Source organism: Trifolium pratense, linkage group LG3 (assembly GCF_020283565.1).
Source record: "Trifolium pratense cultivar HEN17-A07 linkage group LG3, ARS_RC_1.1, whole genome shotgun sequence".
Classification (NCBI taxonomy): Eukaryota; Viridiplantae; Streptophyta; class Magnoliopsida; order Fabales; family Fabaceae; genus Trifolium; species Trifolium pratense.
Window position 1 is genome coordinate 54,050,094 of NC_060061.1, and position 19,632 is coordinate 54,069,725.

The 19,632-nt window shown below is 33.0% G+C and overlaps 2 protein-coding genes across 3 annotated transcripts; one reads left to right on the forward strand and one right to left on the reverse strand.

Moving 5' to 3' along the window:
- Positions 1-340: 340 nt before the first annotated feature.
- On the reverse strand, positions 341-14,016 carry LOC123915433 (sister chromatid cohesion protein PDS5 homolog B-like). Of its 2 annotated transcripts, XM_045966544.1 has the most exons (28): positions 13,760-14,016; positions 13,214-13,447; positions 12,909-13,090; positions 12,406-12,532; positions 11,761-11,991; positions 11,381-11,600; positions 11,034-11,179; positions 10,802-10,959; positions 10,564-10,713; positions 10,430-10,478; positions 9,084-9,272; positions 8,521-8,700; positions 6,595-6,734; positions 6,190-6,310; positions 5,693-5,833; positions 5,495-5,569; positions 5,269-5,409; positions 5,043-5,144; positions 4,628-4,785; positions 4,080-4,197; positions 3,617-3,751; positions 3,231-3,409; positions 2,977-3,121; positions 2,771-2,884; positions 2,530-2,631; positions 2,007-2,435; positions 815-1,393; positions 341-742 (listed from the first exon to the last, which is right to left on the reverse strand). In XM_045966544.1, the coding sequence occupies exons 1-28, from the start codon at positions 13,859-13,861 to the stop codon at positions 500-502; spliced, it is 4,890 nt and encodes a 1,629-aa protein (XP_045822500.1). In that variant the 5' UTR covers positions 13,862-14,016; the 3' UTR covers positions 341-499. The 2 variants fall into 2 exon arrangements, with proteins under 2 accessions (XP_045822500.1, XP_045822501.1); XM_045966545.1 differs by lacking the exon at positions 341-742 and having other exon boundaries at positions 1,305-1,403.
- A 1,754-nt stretch (positions 14,017-15,770) lies between these two features.
- Positions 15,771-19,147, forward strand: LOC123913641. The gene is made up of 5 exons (XM_045964446.1): positions 15,771-16,005; positions 16,601-16,671; positions 17,574-17,679; positions 18,361-18,493; positions 18,708-19,147. Exons 1-5 carry the CDS (start codon positions 15,929-15,931, stop codon positions 18,870-18,872), a joined length of 552 nt encoding a protein of 183 aa, XP_045820402.1. The 5' UTR covers positions 15,771-15,928; the 3' UTR covers positions 18,873-19,147.
- Positions 19,148-19,632: the final 485 nt, after the last annotated feature.

Sequence of the window (19,632 nt, forward strand, 5' to 3'; positions counted from 1 at the left end):
ACAAAAGTAGTAGAACACAAGAACTTATGTGGGTTGGCAATTCATGTCTACAACCATCAATTTTGTCCAAATAAATGGTTAAGGCTCTTGATAACCTAAATATAAATTTAAGGAAAATTTTTGTTAGCTATTCCAATTTCCAATTGCATATACATAGGCCCCATTTATGATTATCCAATTATTATTTAGTTTATTCGTAACTGAAGGTCTGTGCAATCCCTATTATCATTAAAATTTGATTTATTTAGTGATTTAGGCATATCTCCTCCAATGTCTGACTCTATAATTCGAACCGGAGGAAAACTATAATGCATAAAAGGACTATAATCAAAGACAAGAATGGATATAGGTAAGTTCACTATCAAAATATCATTCTATATATGATTAGTTTTATAATTATATACATTTTGTATTCCATTCATCTTATATCGAAATATCATTTAAGATTCTAATCATATACATTTTAACTGATCTTTGGTCTGGTCTATAATTTCACTTTTTACACCATCTTCAAACTTTGTATCATTTTATCTTTCTCAAGATCTTCAACCTTTTTATCATCTTGAGGTTTTAAATCATCTTCAACTATCACACCACCACCACCACCATGAACACGATTTAGCTCAGTATACCAAATCATCCTTTGAACATATCTATCCGGCCAGTTTGATGCATCTGGTCGACGGTGTTTTTCCCACAGTGGACTTGTAGGAGGTAGTGGACATCCGTTCATCAAATGTATCTGTAATAACGAGCACGATGGTTACACACATGCAACAACACTAAATATAAATTTAAAAACAAATAAATTTACCTGCATGAAATGATTATTATGCACATATCCAAGGCACATGAGTTGTTCGGGGTCTTTTGGTGCACCATCTAATGGAAAATATGTTTCTGAGTACCCAAACCTGCTAAGTAATACTACAACATATTTGTATCTCTGTGCAATAAGAAACCCCATATCTGGCATCATCATCCATTTATTAGTGTAACCGATCCCAGCATAAGTCAGGGCATACTCAATGTCATTGAGTCGTTTCTCCGTCCCAAACATACTAGTATAACCTTGGCGGTTCTTGTTTAACTCATTTCTAAGTTCAAAACGGATGGTGTCATATTCATCAACAGACCGGCCAAGTAGTCCAGAAACAGCACGGAATCCACAGTGTCCATCTCCGGCAACATCAATCACATCTTTAAAATATTGATGCATAAATAGAGGAAGTTCGTCTTGGTTTGGGAAGTTGCGCGGATTGGGCGACTGATTAGTATATCGTGCACTCTTTCTAGGTAGGTCTGATGACTCCGAATGTGAAACATGTGTATCTCGATGCAAAGAGTCCACATGCTCAACAGAAGATGTTGAATGCTTAGCGGAAAGATCATCCTGGTTATAACTAAGACATGTTAGAAACATGAGGGAAAAATATTAAACGCGTTCTATTTGGAGGTAGAAAAGTTGATGAAGAAATGTTGTTTTTGTCTGAAGGTCAATGCATATATAAGGAACATTTTGAATTATAAAATTTGAATCTACAATTTGAAATATGAAATTTTGCAAACAAAATAAAAATGTGGGGGAAGTGAGGGGGGCTAACTCAACCCCTACAAAGCGGATTTTATACTAAAGAGTTAGACCCAATATAAAATCATAAATGGTATCGGAGTCTAATAGCGTTGGGTATGAGGGGTGTATTGGGAAAAACTCAAGGCCTAAATAAGCTTATACAGAATGATGATACCTCTGACCTTACAAACTGGTTTTGTAGGGGTCGAGTAGAACCAATTCAAGAGTTATAATAACATGTCAATAAGACAAGACATCACAAATGTATGCTGTTACCAAAAGACTAAGAATAAAAATTCTTAATGCTATAGACAAGAACAAAGAGGAAACTGACATATTGTTTCTATTTTTTCTTTGTCATATGTTTCATCATATCAGTTACAAAATTAAACATGCAAGTATGAAATAGTATAAATCTTTTGATCATTAATACCTTAGAGCCACATGTATCTTCGGTGTTGGTTCTAGGGCGTTTGAAATATGGATCAGTATGTATACTACTTGTCACAGTATGGATAGTACTTGTCACACCTGGTTCGACTAGAGAATCCTTACAGCTGGCAGAATCACCAGATGAAAACTGGTTTCTTTCAGGAGTATTTTCAACTTGTTTTGATGGTAAATTTTGTTGCTTCACAATTGGAGAGGATTCATGCAAACGTATTGATCCAGAATCAGACGTAGGCATATGTTTTCTCCTTTTCTCTGAAGATATACCTGGCTTCACATTATTAGCATTTGTTATGTCTCTCATTGGAGAACCGGCTGGTTTGCTGGAAGATATATTTCGCTTCACATTAACTTTGAACCTTGGGACATTCTGTTGATCCTTGCGAGCAGGTCGACGAAGTGTGTTCACAGGCTACGAGCATAAAAAGGAAAATAAATAAAAATAAACGGCAGCGCCAAAATGAGCTATAAAATGTTTACGGCCTAATTTTCATAATCAAATATACCTTTTGAGCATATCTCTGAGAGGCAGCAGAGTTTTGAAGTATGTCAAAGACTCTACTTAGAAAACTTTCATAAAAAAAGGACTCCGGAAATTTTGAAGTAGCCTGCAGTTAACAGATTCACCAAAAAACAGAAACTCATGAATAACAGAAACTAAAGTGTAGTATAAGTGAAAATTGAAATAAAAAGAATGTGTTCTATAAATAGAATGTGATAGAGAAATTCATCCCTAGTGAGACTCACTTTATACAATGACGGAGGCAGAGATAATTGTTCCGGGGCTTGTGATACAGAAATTTCACCGGGATATAATGCCTTTAAAGTGAACATGCCAATTTCAGCCAGCTTGTGCAGTTTCTGCATTACATGAAGTTTATATTAAACTTGTAACAACGACGACGACAACAAAAATAAAACAGTAGTTAATGAACATGTTGAAAATGTTTTACAATGGTTGTTGTGTGTGAATCCACAGCCTCAAGGTTTTCGATTCGTCGAAAAATGGCAAATATATACAAGACAGTGTCATTAACAAGCTCTCGGTCACGAACAATACTGATATCAACCAATGCTTGCAGGAGAAAGAAAAGTGGTCTACAAAAATAAGCGATATGTGTCACCATCATAAGCGCTGAAGTTCATGTCATGATTAATAAAATTAAAATGAGACCGGATAATATTATTAACAACAACAATATATTACCTGGAAATGTCAGCATAGACTTCTGCATTTAGATTTGCTTCAGGAAAGTCGTTACTCCAAGCAAGCACGTGAATCAAGAACACCAAAATGTATTCAGGGTAATAGCAAACAGAAGAAGGTCGTCGTCTGCAAGCTGGTATACTGTAATCCTTAATAAACTCTGCCATATGTTTATAGTTCTAAAATGATCAGAATCAGTAACCATTAATTAGCACAAACATACCTCCTCCAAATAACAAAAACAGGCTCTAAAGCATAATAATAAGAACCAACATACTAGCTTAAACTTTTGGGATAGTAGGTTCATGAGAAAAAGTAATACAGTTTAATATGAATACAAATAATAAAAAATAGCAAGAGTGGCATGCATATAAGAACAAACGTACTTGAAACCGCAGATTGTCAATTCTCTCGGTAGTTGCCAATGCAAAAGCACAAGCAAATCTGATAGGTAGTTTACGCTGCTTCAGCAATTTCTGAGTTTTACTGAGAAATTTGCTCCTAACAAAATATGAAGAATCCTGGAATACAAAAATAGGTGCATTAAAACATTGAAATGAATAATATATATAATTGTAAACAAAGGAGAATTGGTAAAATATTTATAGTTCAGGTATAACTCATAAGAAATAATAACTTTGGCTTAACGTAGAACTAAATACACATAATTCCTTCCGATGAATATTTTTTCGATTATTCTAGAGAACTAAATATTTTCAAGGAAGCACAACACTACAAAACATTAGTTGTACCACGTACCAGTGACAAACGCGTATTCATGTGTTGGATGCTTAGTAGTTTATGATTTTTTTACTTTTATTTCAAACGGAGACAGGATAATATACATACCTTTACAATCAAAATAGTTAAGCGAAATTGTTTTGGAGTGATATCAAAATCCCACATCTTAGCAAGATGAAGAATTGCCGTTGCAGCAGCTAATCTGATGTGAGCCTTATCCTTTTCACTGCACACAGTAAACACAAAACAAAGTTCATAAGCAAGTTTAATAGTTAAGTGAACATCAAACGACGTGGAAAGAAAAAGAAAACCAACCAAAAAAGTTTTAACAAATCCGTTTGAAGTTACATAAATAACATAATCACTTATATTAGTCCCTGCCAGGACTACATCCTCACTCACTGTAGTATCTCTCTGTAACTATCTCCTAAAAATCAGAACGTCTAGTGAAGGATCTATAAATAGATCCCACATGCATTGTATCAATCAAGATTTTAGAAATACAAAACTGAATAACAGTTTCAGTTAAACCTCTTCCAATATTCTCTCAGAATGCATGAGATTCTTACAATTCTAACAGGAACAAGGCATGCCCAAAATTACATGTTAACAACACTCTCCCTTGACTACAAAAATCATAAGATGAGTATGTATACCTATTAACAAAACTATCACTTTTCCGTAGCATTCTTGATAAAATATCCAAGAGTTCTTCTTTTTTTTTGCGAAAACCCAAGAGTTTAATAATGTTCTGCTTCGTCTGGTTCCCTTGGTCAGGAAAAAAGCTTTTTACTAGTGTTTTCAGCCCATAAATCTGCAAAACAAGGATGCCAGATAAATTACAAAGCCAATATGGAAGAAATATAATGCACGTCAGATAAAATATTCACCGTCTTCTGTTTTTTCACAAGGTAAAAATTATTTTAGAAATATTTTTAATAATTAGTATAAGTATTAAATAGTATCTGTCCTTTATTGTAACATACTTAAAAGATATGAGCATTGGAACATCCCATAGTCGAAGGTGTAGTAAAAATATTTCAAATGCTTTATCAGAATCCTCATACTAACCTTCAATTGACACGATTTGCCGCACTTAGGTGTATCGTGCAAGAAGTTCAGATCATGATCATCATCACCATCATCATCATCGTCATCATCCAAACACTCCATCTGATCAAACATGAAACTTATTCCATGAACAATACAAGCAACTGAAAAACTTCTACAGAACATCAACATTGTTCTGGCTAAATAAATTTAACAGGCAAAACAATTGATGGTTAAATTCAAGTACTTTAATAATCCTCTCGCATATATCTGATATGATCTCTTCAACTTGAGATCGAAGTTCTGAAACGGAGCATTGTGCGATGCATCCCAGAGATTGCAAAATTGTTGGAACATTCCACTGGCAATTTAAACAATAATTTTTTTCCTGGGAACACACAGAAGAACAGAAAGATATAAACTCAGCTGTCACAAGTAAGAAGTAAATGCTCAATCAGATTGATCATAATTACCTTCAATTGACAAGATTTGCTGCACGGAGAGGAACTATACGAGGATGTCAGATCACTATCATCCAAAGACTCCATCTGATCAAGCATGTAAATTATTCCATGGAAAATACAAGTAGCTGGAAAACTTATAATGAACATCAAGATTATTTTGGCAAAATAAATTTAACGAGCAGATTATTGATGGTTAAATTCAATTACTTGACTAATCTTCTGGCTTATACATGATGTGATATCTTCTACTTGTGTTTCAAAAGAAGAAACTGAGCACTCTGCGGTGTATCCCAGATTTTGTGTAATTGTTGTGACATTCCATTGGATATTCAAAGAATAAATTAGTCTCTAGGCACACAGAACAACAGAAAGATAGTCAGCTTGCATTATTAAGAAGTAAATCATTTAACATAAATAGAATTCCTAAAATTAGCTATACACACACTTAGAATTAGGATTAGGCCAAAATCAACTCCAAAAGCTCGCTCAATTGGTGAGAACCGCCATCAATTAGAAATATGGTTGAAATAGTCCTTAATAGGCTTGGGCGGTTCTCACCAATTGCACATGCAACGTAATAGATGCTTTGATTGGTTGAAGTAGTCCTTAATAGACTGCAAATGTTGTTTTGATTGGGCATGCAACGTAATAGACTAAAAGAAATATTATAACGCTACAAATAGTAGCCGACAAAAAATGTGTACCTCAACTAATTTTGAGACAACTGAGTATTCAAAACCCAAGGAGACAATAGCAGAGACTGCAAGTTTGGCTTGTCTGCGAGTTCCACGTAAGCACATTCTCTCTAGAAATGGAAAAATGCCACTGAAAAGTAAAAACAAAGAGAGTAAATTAACATAGTAGTCAAAGATTACTTTACAATAATGAAATGGTTGATTCAAAGCCAAACTTTCTCCATCGAAAAGCTAAAATAAAACTTGGTAAAGCCCAAAAGAAAAGACCTATTTTCAATGGGATATGTTATGTTTGTAATATCTATCTTTGTGTATTTATAATGTATTTCCAATAAATACAATGAATGCGCAAGATAGTTCTGTCAGAAACACAGGTTAGAGTACTTAAACATAATAGGAAACACCATAAGCTACCTCAGATTGAAAGAAATGTTAGGACCTTCCTTTGCTATAATCTCAATCAGTGTGTCATTTACAGGACATGTATGCTCCAACAACATTTGAAACTTCTCTTCCGAGTCTTTCAGCATTGAGGGGAAAATTATAGCAATAGCCTTGGTCGAGTAAATGGAATAAGAATTAATCAAAAAATCTACATTAAAAAAAAAAAATATTCCCTCAACTATTCCCTGATTCCCACAATCAGATAGCTTTCCTTTAATTTGGCTACAATAGCCAAAATACTCTAAATATCTAAGTAGCCATTGGATCATTTCACATTTGAAACTCTACTTTTTGAATTGATTATTTCACATATCATGAAGAAAATGTTACAAAATACACATAAAACATGATAATTGTTGGAATATATATATATAAATAATAGTGTATTCAAAGAAGTGCATTGTGTTGGTTAGGAGGAATCATGCAATTAAGGTAACAACATAACTGTGTAATTATTACCCTTAATTCTAAATATTTTAGCACTAATGTCTAACTGCACAGACACAGTTAGGTGATCTATGTAATTACTATACACATAACTATAGTAGTTTAAGTCCTATACTATACGCTCCAGCGAGATAGATGAGTGGTGTTAGACTACATGTAATTGATGAAAACAAGTACAGCATATTGACTAAACAATTAGGTAAATATAACCTATGTACTTATGGTAATGACTACATTTTAGTATGTGATGTATATAGAAGAAAGTTCCTTGACTCTTTTATGCATTTGTCAAAAATTTCCAAATATTTTGAAGCATGATTGAAACAACTCAAGTGTTCTAAAACATATAGACCTGTTTCAACTCTCTTCAATACTGCCCAAAATATGAAAGCCAATAGATAGTCCCATAGGCAAAGGAATGGCAAGAGGGGCATGTGCACAGTATGCACATCTGTATCCCACATTTCTGATACAAATATGACAACTCCTACATTTGCGGCCTAATTCAATCTCACAAAATCAGCTTGGAAGGTGAAGAGTGCACAAGCTCTATACGCTTTTATTCGGCACTATCTCTAATGAATGTGTTACTTAGGTTATTTTTCCAATATGTCTCTTTAAACCCAGCAGTAATGACTTGATGTGTGAATAGCATTGTGGGAGATGTTAGCCGCCAACATTTTGGTGGGATTTAGTCCCACATCGGATAGATAGGATTCTTGAGAAGAGTTTATAAAAAGGAGGCACTCCTCACCCCGTACAAGCCGGTTTTGTAAGGATGAGTTAGGCCTTGATATTCATGACATGGTATTAGAGCCTATCGGGTCTATCGTTGGGATTCCTACATCGTTCACGCTTCAGGCCCCTTGGACCAGGCTGAAGCGTGAGGAGGGGGTGTGTTAGTGGCCAACATTTGGTGGGATTTAGTCCCACATCTGATAGATAGGATTCTTGAGAAAAGTTTATAAAGGGGAGGCACTCCTCACCGTACGAGCCGGTTTTGTAAGGATGAGTTAGGCCTCGATATTCATGAGACGAGATAGGTGAGGAATACCCAAGCTTATAATCTATTATTAGGCTAATAAAAAGAAATGCAGTTTTAGTAAAAGGAGAGTTGATTACTTGGGGCATATTATATCTATGGGCGGGGTTTAATCAGGTATTATCTAATTTTACAATGGCCCATTCCCAAAGAAATTAAAGCAATTAGGGGATTTTTTTAGTTTATTCGGGTATTATCCTCACTTTGTTATAAATCATGGCAAGAATGTTCGACTCTAACCCAACATACACTCACCTAATTTGCATTGTATAGTCTATAGAGCCAACTTTAATTTTTCATACAACAGGGTCAAACGATTTATTCCCCCCCTTCCCGTAAAAAAAAAACACTAATTAATGATGCAAAAGAATGTATGTTAAGATGCACTAAGAAGTAACTGTTATTACCAGCAGAAGATTTCCAACAGAATCCTCCAAGTCCTTAAATATACATTTATCATTGGAAAGATAATTTAAACTACACTTGACGTGCTCTGAGCTGAAAATGTTAGATGAACATTTGGAGAAGAGTGAACGAAAAAATTCATAATTTGGATTTTTGTCTCCAATCATTACAAGAAGTTCATTCTGCCAACATAAAAACAAAAGAAGTGAAACTTAAAAAGGGGAAAAGCATGGTCAAAAACAAATACAAATAACATACTTAGGGAAAAGCATGGTTAAAAACAAAAGAAGTGAAACTTAAAAAGGGGAAAAACATGGTTAAAAAATAGGGTGAATGCTAAATGCTATTATGATTTATTCCTCATCTCATGGTCGATTTAAATATAGAGGATACAAGTAATTCTCTTCCTTGAATCAGAGAGAAAATAATTACAAAGGAAAATAAAAAGAAACAAATGAAAATATCTAGAAGTGCGTACAAATAATAAAAAAGGAAAATAAATATTCATGGATTCTACAAATAACATACAATTTGTGAAATATAATTGGATATACAAACAACATACTTTGATGGTTCGTCCTTTTGTGAAAGTTGGTTCCTCCAATAATTTTTCAAGAGATTTAAAAAAGTTATTATCTTTGATTTGGTTTAACTTGTGAAGGCACTCTTCTGCTTTGTGAGAATCTGAGAAAGATGCAGCTATTTTTGTAAACACATTTTTTATTTCCTTCTGTATTTCTTCGGCACAAATTTCCTGAAAAAGTAATAAGGCTCCATTACTTCCAATCCGTCAAATCATTCAAAGAGCATAAACGTGCCCGAATACAACATGCTGACAAGATAATAATAATAATAATAATAATAATAAAAAAAAATGTTTAATAGTCAATGAAGGAAGATTTATACACCATAAGAATAGCAACCTGTACTTATTAAATTAAATCATAAGAAGCATGTAAGCAGACCAAACCATTACTCTCCAAACCCTCATTATTTTTCTGCTATCAAGAGAAAACAACATTCTAGTTTCATGTCATCTTAAAGAAAACTTGATGAATCCCACATATGTAGTACGGACACGATATGATGTGGATACGTGAATATGGGAAAAAAAATCCAAGATACGGTACTGCTTTAGATACAATGGCAAAATTTTATAAATAAATTAATAAAAAACTTTAGATGCAAAATGCTTGTAAAGAATGAGACATTGATCGCTCCTCATTAATGTATAACTATATTGATCATAACAAAGTTGTGGAGTTCGGTTTGTTTGCGTAACCAATCATGGCATGCTGTATCCCAAACCTCTCCAATAACCAATTTTTTAAAAATATTTTGTTTTAGATACTTTTGAGATGTATCCGAATGTATCCTAGGAGTATTTGCATCAGACATAGATACTTCACCCATTTTGAGTATCCGGACATCATAGCTTGAGGTTCGTAGCTACCCAAATTACAAACATAAGATTGTATAACAATAGCACGCGCCTACTCTCCGTCCCAAAATATAAGAGCTAGTTTGACTAATGCACGTATGCCAACACACAATTTTGATCGTTAATATTTTTAATTCTCTATTAGTAAAAATTATAAAAACTTGATATTTTGAAAATACTCATCAAAACGAATCAAACAAGATCTTCTATGCTAATATTTATATCTATATATTATTAGAAAAATACGGTCAAAGCAAGATAAATGAATAGTGTCATTTAGTCAAATTAGCTCTTATAAAATGGGACGGAGTGCAATATATACTTTGTAAGACATTTTATCGCCAATGACCAATATATAAAAAACTTATTACTATTATTATTATTATTATTATTCCACCTACTATAAATAGAAAGGGGCCGCATGATCTTCCCTTTGTTATAAGAAAAACCACTAAATCGTTGCATTTTACCTTTAATTTCTTCCGTATAGCCAAATAGGTTTTCATCTCATCCTGCAACCTGAAAGATAAAAGAATAATTTGTAAATATTTCTAAAATTTCACCTTCCAACATACATACCACGTAGGTATTGCCAGATTGCTACCTTCTCTTTTGAATCAAAATAGTATTCAGTGCCTTTTCATGACAAGAACTGAAAAGAGAAAACATGTGTATCCAGTGATTTGTCCTTTCCTCAACAGAAAGATCATCAGGAAATAAATTATCAGCAAGAATCAATTCCATGCTCTGTGATCTGAAATTCAATTAAAAAAAAAACGCTTACTTATGACAGGATAACTTAAATTTAGATTCAACTAGCAATCTAGAGTGCATAAGCTGACCTGAACTCTTTGTACTCGTTATCACAGCAAAGCTTTAAAATTTTACATGGAATCTCTTCAAAGTCATCATTAATTATCATGCTTCCTTCAAAACATTTCTTACAATAATCTCGATATATTTCCATCAACTTCTGCAAGGCCCTCTTTCTAACAGATATCTGGAAAAGTATTTTGATTGTTAGGAATCATATATTTTGTCCTTGATCAGGCAAAAAAACTCATCAGCACAAACCTTTTCATCCTGAAGTGTCTCGATGGCTTCAGCCATTAGTTTCACGGGAACACACTGCGAGTTTGAACTGCAAATATCACAAACTACAACAACCGCATGCATCCTCACTTGGGCAATAGGGTCAGATAATAGACCTTCAACAGAAGCTGTTCAGTTGAAAAGTTATCAGTAATTGCTAGTACGAAATTATTGGGGCATTGAAAATTAAAAGCAGAACTACGCAGTTGAATGAATATCAGAAATTACTAAGATGAAATTATTAAGGCATTGATATATGAATACAGAACCAAACTAAATAACATAAACCGACATTAAATAAAAACAAGAATATCAGTTAAGCAGCTTACTGATAAATTTTTCAAGTGATCCACTCCCAGAAGGATTCGCCTCATAGAAAGCTTTGGCACAATTTAGAACACTAATTCTTACATCCACAGATACATCATTAAATCTCTTCAAAAAAACCTCGAAGAGATCACCAAACTTCTGTGCAGCATGTTGTTCAGGAATTGCAAAAAGTTTCCCCACCAAATTAACAGCTTTTAACCGAATATCAACCTGATCATCCTACGAAGTGGATTGTAGATATAGTAAAAATGGTAAGTAAGAATAAGAATATAAATATATTTGAAGAAAAGAAACAGAATAAACATATCCAAAACTGATTTCGACCAATTGAACCCAGCTTGTATATAATATTAAATCTTGACTAGAAGGGAGGATATACCTCTAACTCTTTAATCAAGCTAGGGAAGATCGGAACAAGCATATGAGGTGCACACTGAAAAATTTCAAAGATAATTTCATGGTAATATTCTTTAAGCTTGCAGTCCACAGCGTCTTTGTCATGTATACAAGAAGATATAAACTTGCAAACTAGGGGCTTCAGCTCATCATCCACTTTAGGAAGAGTTTTGATTACTGATTTAGCAAGTTCATAAGAAGCGCGAGTTGCACCCTGTTGGACAAAAAGGAGTCATAAAATATAAATATAAGTATATAACTACCACTTCATAAGCTAATGGTATTCTTATTAATTAATTTGAAATTCAAATTGTTATATTCATTAATTTGAGAATGAGAGGATAGAAGGAGACTGTTAAGCATTCCAGGAGCATTATCAAATAGATTGTGTTCCTTTAAGAGGGAAAAAAAAGTAAACATAAAATTGACCAGAAAAATAATGAACCTTATTTTTTAGATAACAGACACATTCTTGGGAGAAAAATGGGCAAATATACAGAATGTATTACACACAAAATATTTGACATCACATCCAACTTCTCTGTATAAAACTTTTAATCGTGAAAGAAATATTAGAAAACTAAATATGTATACTAAGGTTAAAATGAAAGAGAAAACAGGTTCTTACTTTTTTTAGCTTTATAAGATTTCGTAATATCACTTCTAATAGTTCCTGAGAAGCATCTTCGCTCTCGTCCAATATGTTTCTCATCATAGAAGACATGTCCTTAATCAAGCGATCATCATGATCATCTCTGCAGAAAAGGGTAAAGTAGATTAGGTGTCATTAATTCTTGCATTAAAATTAACAATCATTCTGAACTGATTTTCTGTAGTTACTAAGGTCAAACTACAACCTCCCACCAACTGCCGCACCTCATCACTTTATGATATTGTTAAGGGAAACTAGATAATACATGACCGATTCACTATACCGTAAAAAATTAATACTTTAGTCTCACAATCACAAATTAAACACTGTAAGTGCCAAACGTAAAGACCTTCTACCAATCAAACAAAATGCAAAGTGGTTGACATCCCAATTAAATAACAAGCTCAGAAATCAAGTTATACAATGAAGCACGAGGAGGGGCAGAGAGAATGCGATAGAATATAGACATAGATCTGAACCTCACAACTGAGAAGAAAACATTGAACATCTCAAGAACAAGGTCTTTGCAGTCAATCTCCAGCATTAACACGCAACAATTTAATTGAGCCACAGTATTCAATACTTTAACTCTTTTTGAAAAGAACGGATTTGCAGTATTAGCTAGTTCCGCAAACAAACCAATGATGAGTTTAAATACATCCTGAAATCAAAGAACAAATATATTTATATTTTATACAACAAAAAGGTTAATAAATGGGAAGAAAAGAAAGGTTCACAATCACAGACTCGGGTTTCAATTATGCATAATATAACTAACAAGTACCCTTAAATGCTGGTCTTGAAAAGGGGGTTCAGGAGCCTTGACTCTAAATAGTTCAGTTACGCAAATAGCAACCAGAAGCTTGACATCGTTATCCTGATGACAAAGTAGACCGCGACAAACCACAGCATCAATCAGTGGCTTCAAAGCATCTTCTTGTTTCTTAATAGCTTGTACTTCCTTGGGCGTTTGCGGCTCACCAGACTGTTGTAACTTAGACAAAGCATCTGCAGCTTCCTATACAAGAACATGATAAAATAACAATTAATACAATACAAGGGTTTAACAGAGATGCTAAGTGAATGTAAAACTATTTTACACGGTGATTTAATGAAATTTGCACGTAAGTTGACTCTGTTACCGCAATTTATTTAACAATAATTGCAAAATGGTGGATTGTGATTGAACTCTGTTACAGTAAAACTAGTTTGCACTGACAATACTACTAGGGATTGGATTGGAGTGATTGAGAAACAAATTATAGAATTAGGTTTGTATTATTATTATTATTATTATTATTATTATTATTATTGAAGAAAGTGGACTTACTTTAAGAGAATTGATGAAGAAGTTGTTGTTAGGACGAGTTCGTTGGGCGAGGCGAGTTCCGATTTGGGAGAGTCGTTGCAGCGAGGATCTGAAACTCACCATGCTTGTTTGCAGCGCCGACGCAACCAGCAATTAGCATTGAATGTGTGTTTTAATTTAAGCTCAAGAAAATCCCGCGTCATAACTAAATAACCGCCGATGCGATACCAAATTCAAAACAGGAGGCTTAGGCTAGGAGTAGGATAAGACGACCTCTTTTTTTGTTTTTTTTTGTTTTTTTACTATTTATTTCCCACTTTCCGATATATAATAGGAGTAAAAGATAATAAAAGTTTAATGGATATTCATATCCTCCACTAACTCAAATAAAAATCAAGTTTTTTTTTTTTTTTTTAATGTTAAGAATAATGGTGATTAGCTAGTTATCTTGCATTAGTTAGTTAGACTATTAGAGCATCCACAATGGAGATACTCATTTTTGAGTACTTAATTGTACCTCACGTGTACACATCACTCATTTATAGTTTGTTAATAATACTCCCTCCGGTCCTTATTATAAGAAACACTTTGACAAAATCACACAGACCAAGGAAGGTAAATTTTCTCATTAATGATTCTAACATTTTATGTTATATTCCAAAACTAACCTTTGACTAGCATGAGAAATAGACTTCTCTAATTAATGCACTAGCATTATAATGAATTATTTGATTGTATTTAATAAGGGTACAAATGGAATTGTGTCAAAGTGTTTCTTATAAAAAGGACCAAATAAAAATTCCAAAGTGTTTCTTATAAAAAGGACCGGAGGGAGTAGTACCTAATAAGTACTCAATCCCTCCAACCCAACATCTTTTAAAAGTTCTAATTAGGCCCTACCAATAACACATCTCACCAATAACTATACATCATTATAAATGGGACCCACAAAAACAAAATAGGTATTAATGCTTATTGTAGAACCAGTACCTATTAGGTACTCAAAAGAATATTGCTCCAATGGTAGTACCTAATAAGTACCATGAGTACCTAATAGGTACTACACCATTGGAGATGGTCTTAGTTAGTTGAAGTTTATATTAGTTTGTTTGAGCTTGTTATTAGGTAGTTAGTTAGTTAGTTAATCCTCAAATTGCTTTATATAAAAGCTATCATTGTACTATTTTTATTATCTTTTATCAAATATGAATCCTTATGATTTTTACTATCTTGAAGACTTTCTAAAGTTTACCCCAAATCATGCAAATCTTAACCGTTTACAATGATCAAACACACGACTTCTAATATACTAGCCAATTTTTTATCGGTGGACTAAATTTAGTGGCTTAAAAATCAAGTATTTTATTATGTCGTACTAGCTGTCGTTCCACGTGTCTATTATACAAATTTATGTAAAAAAAAATTATATTATAGTGAGTTTGTTATTAATAAAAAAGTTTTGTTGTTAAAAAAATCTCAAAGGTATTATTGATATTATCAAAATTTCACGCCAATTTTTTTTATCCTCTTTATAAAGAATATGTTTCGCAATATATATATATATATATAGATATGTGTCTTATCTTATACTAGCGGGCCAGACAGACGCGTTCCGTGCCTGTCTGTGTCTAACTTATGTCCAACAAAAATCGACATGTCTTATGTTACGGTGAGTTTGTTAATAAAAGATTTTTATCGCTAAAAAAAATAAGGGTATTGTTGGTATTATGAAAAGTCCACACCAAAAATTATTATTACATTATGTATAGAATAGAATAGATGAAGGAAAAAATTGGCAAATAAAAATCCACACTAAAAAATGGTTATGCACGCGGTTATCAATTCCTTGAATCAACCACTCATGTATGAGAGGGTAAAGTTGAAAATAAAAAAAATCCACACCAAATAAAAGTATCCTCTTTATTATATGTATAGATATAGAATAGATATAGAATAGATATATGTATAGATATAGTGTGAACAAAAGAACTATTTTTTTTGGCACCATAACAATAATAATAAATAAAAATATAATATAATAAAGTAATTAGATTGTGTTTTGGTGTGGAAGTGGGGGGTTTCTTGCGGTGAGAGAGAAACTCTGATTCTGTTGATTGGAACCATTTCATTTCAATCTTGTTGATTACCCTTTCAATTTTCAAGCTTCAATTTTTAAACTTTGCTCGAAAAATGGCGATTGGGAATACGGGAATTACCAATTGGTTCCACAAGAAAATCACTGATCCTCTTCTCGCCATTCTACACAGGTACTCTTCAAAAGTTCCACTTTTTTCTCCCTTCCTCTCTGATCCACTATTCATTTCTTGTTTTTTAATCACTATTAGATGTGATTCTTATGCATTTTGTTTCTGTAATTGTTATATGAGATCTGTTTTTGGATTCTAGCACTTGTTTCACATGTCTCAAATTGTTAACTTGTTCAAGTTTGTTCTTCATTTCAGTTATCCTCTAAACTAGTTTTTGATTATGAACTATAGGACCCGCTTGTTACGGATTATAGAAAAAAGTGATTTTAGTGTTCTGTAATTTAAGGATTATTTTTAGACATTTTTAAGCAAAATTAAGCTGTTTTTGTAATGAAAAAACACTTTTTTTTAATCTTAATAGAACTTCTAAAAGTGATTATTTTTTGTAATATTTTTAAAAAAATAAGAGGTAACAAACGTAAAATTATTGTGCCTGAGCTCTTATTTGTGTTTGACAGTCATGTAATTATGTTTTTATGCTGAAAAATTAGATATCAAATGTCTTTATGGAACATAAGTTGTGATGTTCTTCATTTTGAAATCTTTGTTTATTGGTTATATATGTAATTTGATTATTTTTCTTTTTTTATTTCAGAGGAGCAGAGCCAAACCAGTTGGCTTTCTCTGCTGCTCTTGGCATTACTTTGGGAGTATTTCCTATATGTGGTATGTTGTAATTAATTCACCTTAATTTATGCATATTACAATTCTCTGTATGTAGCATCGTTCAGAAGATCGTATGTAATTCCTTTCCAGTGTGGTTAACATTCTGATATACATTATATTGGTCTATAAAATGGCTGATTCCATTTTTACTTTGGTGAATTGAGATCATCAGCGGCGGTTTGTAAGGGAGGAGTTTTCAAACGATATAGTTCCTAATTATTAATATGGTGATAAGTTGAGAATGCAGCATAGGTCTAAACTAGGTTCATCAGTTTGGTCTTTGTCCCAAAATGAAACTTGGCTGATCCATAGTGTAATGTTTTCCCGACAGAAATGGTAGTGTTCATCCAGGGTTAAAGTCTTCAATAGAATTTTTTTTAGCTGGCTCTCACACCTCATTCATCTGTTTGCGATGAGGTTTTTAAATAATCATGGCATAATCAGTTTGGGTTTTTTGTCTTTATATGATTGGACATTAATGACATTGTTTGATCCATGTAGCCAACAACAACTACTAGAAAAAATTTATATTGTTAGTGTGTGCGTGTGTAGTTCTTATAATTTCACGAACTATGTACTTCCATAAACTCAAAGAGTGGTAGTTATTGGAAAATGTAAATGTTAGCTAACATAATTTCAAAACTACGTGTATGGATTTTAGTTTAAAACGGAGAAGAAACTAAAGTATGTGTATGGATCATTCGTTGTGGCTGTACAGTGAAGCACAGTGCAGAGCAGCTGGATTAAGTGATAGAAAATCCAGTTTATTTTTTCTCACTTAAAGCAACGGCTCTGCAGCGAGCTGTACTGTGCATCACAGTAGAAAATATGATAAAGCAAAGTAACTTGAAATGTGGCAGTTCTACAATTTGTTAAATACCAGACTAATGTTTTTTGAATAGGTGTTACTGTATTCCTCTGCGGAGTGGCTATTGCATTGCTTGGATCATATTGTCATGCTCCAACTTTGATGCTCACAAACTTTATGGCTACTCCAATAGAGTTGAGGTAACACATGCATTTAGAAATCAGAGCTATCTTTGCTATACTTTCCATCCATATTGTGAATCATTCTGTTTATATTTTGCTGATCATGTTAGAACCAAGATTTTTTATGCAACTATATCCTAAAGAACTTCTTTACGACACATTTTATTAGAAGCATGTCTTCTTACTTTCCTATGGAAAACAACATACAATTTCTAATCGAATTGCATCCTAGGAGGACAAATAGAGGCTCCACCAATACGTGGATCAAACGGAAGACAGTTCAATTAGAAAAATCTAAGAAAATTCGATGATAATCCTAGTTGAAAAGATCTTAACTCTTAGTTCATTGAAAATTTTGTTTTTGATAGAGAACTGTGGCGTTCGTTGACCCGTGTAATCAATCTTGCCTAGTGAATAGGGCTTGATAATTAATGTTAAATTAAATCCTAGGAGTTTGGAGTTGAGGAGGTTTAGACTGTAGACATTATCTATGGTAAATCATGTTAATACAGTAACAACAATTTTACATCCGTGTCTTTTTATTGCCCCTGTTATTTCATGTCTTGGACATTTAGCTTCTTTTTCTTATTCCCATGTCAATGTTTGTTGTGTCTCACAATTGATGCATTTCTGTGCTGTTATGGTTATTCTTGTGAGAAACTTTGTTATTGATTATTTAATATTTATTCGGAATTTCAGTCTGATTGTACCTTTTCTACGCTTCGGTGAAGTTTTGTCTGGCGGACCTCATTTCCCTTTAACATCTGATGCTTTAAAGAAAGTTCTTACCGGTCAAGCTTCACATGAGATCATATTAAGCATTGTCAATGCGGTAGGTGCCACTGTACCATCATATTTTCTTGTGGATTTGTCTTAAAAAGACTGTTAGGTCCATGTATATAGTATTTACCCATATTAAGTAATGTGATTTTCTAGCTTGGATCAATTTGCCTTTTGCAATGCATGATTTATGCTTGATTTCCTGTCCAAAGTTTATACAATGATCAATTTTTAAAATTAGTTATTTACTTATCAAACTTTTGCAGTTATTAGGGTGGCTGGCTGCGTCACCGTTTATTCTCGGAACATTATACATAGTTTTTTTACCATGCTTCAGAATTCTTGTTCAGAAATTCTCAAATGTACCTTTAAGTCCAAAGAAGCCGCTTCTTTCACACTCAGAAATAAGGTTAAAGGTAAGAGATGTTTGACAAATATAGTAACAAGCTATGTAGCACCGACAATTCAGATTGAAGGTGTGTCCGTGTTGACATGTCAATGTTGTTATGTTGTCTGTGTGTGTCTATGTCAGAGTGATCAGTTATGAATATGATCTTTCGTTGACACAACTTGTACATAATCATCAAAGATTTGTTGCTGTTTATAAACTGAGATTGATGTACCCTATGTTGTAAAGTATGTTGTGACAAAAAGTAGTGGACTATGAAACAATGAAAACAAAGATTGTTCAAATTCTTCTGATAAACAGGTTCAAAGAGATAAAGGTAATTCAGAAACAATTTTTTGACAAGGAAAAATTTACTTCAAGAACATTGTGATAGTCACCATATCATATGAATGACATCATTTTGTTCCATATCTTTGACCTTATTTCTCTATAATTGACGGATATTAATTAAGGCAAAAACTAACATGTGCCCTTTTGGGGGGCATTTGTTAGTGTACTATTTGAATAAACTTTGTATTGAAACTTGTGTACTTTATGATTTTAGAAGTCAAAAATTTATTTTTTCAAAACAAAATTACTAATTAAAGTAACCTTAACAAGGGCACATATAAGCATGATCCATTAATTAATTAATACGAGAAAACTCTATTTTCTAAAATTCAAGCATAACTGTATGTGTCTCGAATAAATAATGTATACAATTTTTTTTTGTCCATTTTGTCTGTCTTTCTAAAATTGTAGATGATAATAGAAGGATGTTTTTGCAACACAAATACGAGTTT

Excerpts from the sequence above, each read along its gene's own strand:
- LOC123913641 (XM_045964446.1), top strand. The coding sequence starts at position 15,929 with ATGGCGATTGGGAATACGGGAATTACCAATTGGTTCCACAAGAAAATC. Across the intron at positions 16,672-17,573 it reads GGGAGTATTTCCTATATGTG|GTGTTACTGTATTCCTCTGC; the intron begins GTATGTTGTAAT and ends TTTTTTGAATAG. Across the intron at positions 18,494-18,707 it reads TATTAAGCATTGTCAATGCG|TTATTAGGGTGGCTGGCTGC; the intron begins GTAGGTGCCACT and ends AAACTTTTGCAG.
- LOC123915433 (XM_045966544.1), bottom strand. The coding sequence starts at position 13,861 with ATGGTGAGTTTCAGATCCTCGCTGCAACGACTCTCCCAAATCGGAACT. Across the intron at positions 10,714-10,801 it reads AACGAGTACAAAGAGTTCAG|ATCACAGAGCATGGAATTGA; the intron begins GTCAGCTTATGC and ends ATTGAATTTCAG. Across the intron at positions 3,752-4,079 it reads TAACTATTTTGATTGTAAAG|GATTCTTCATATTTTGTTAG; the intron begins GTATGTATATTA and ends TTTGTATTCCAG.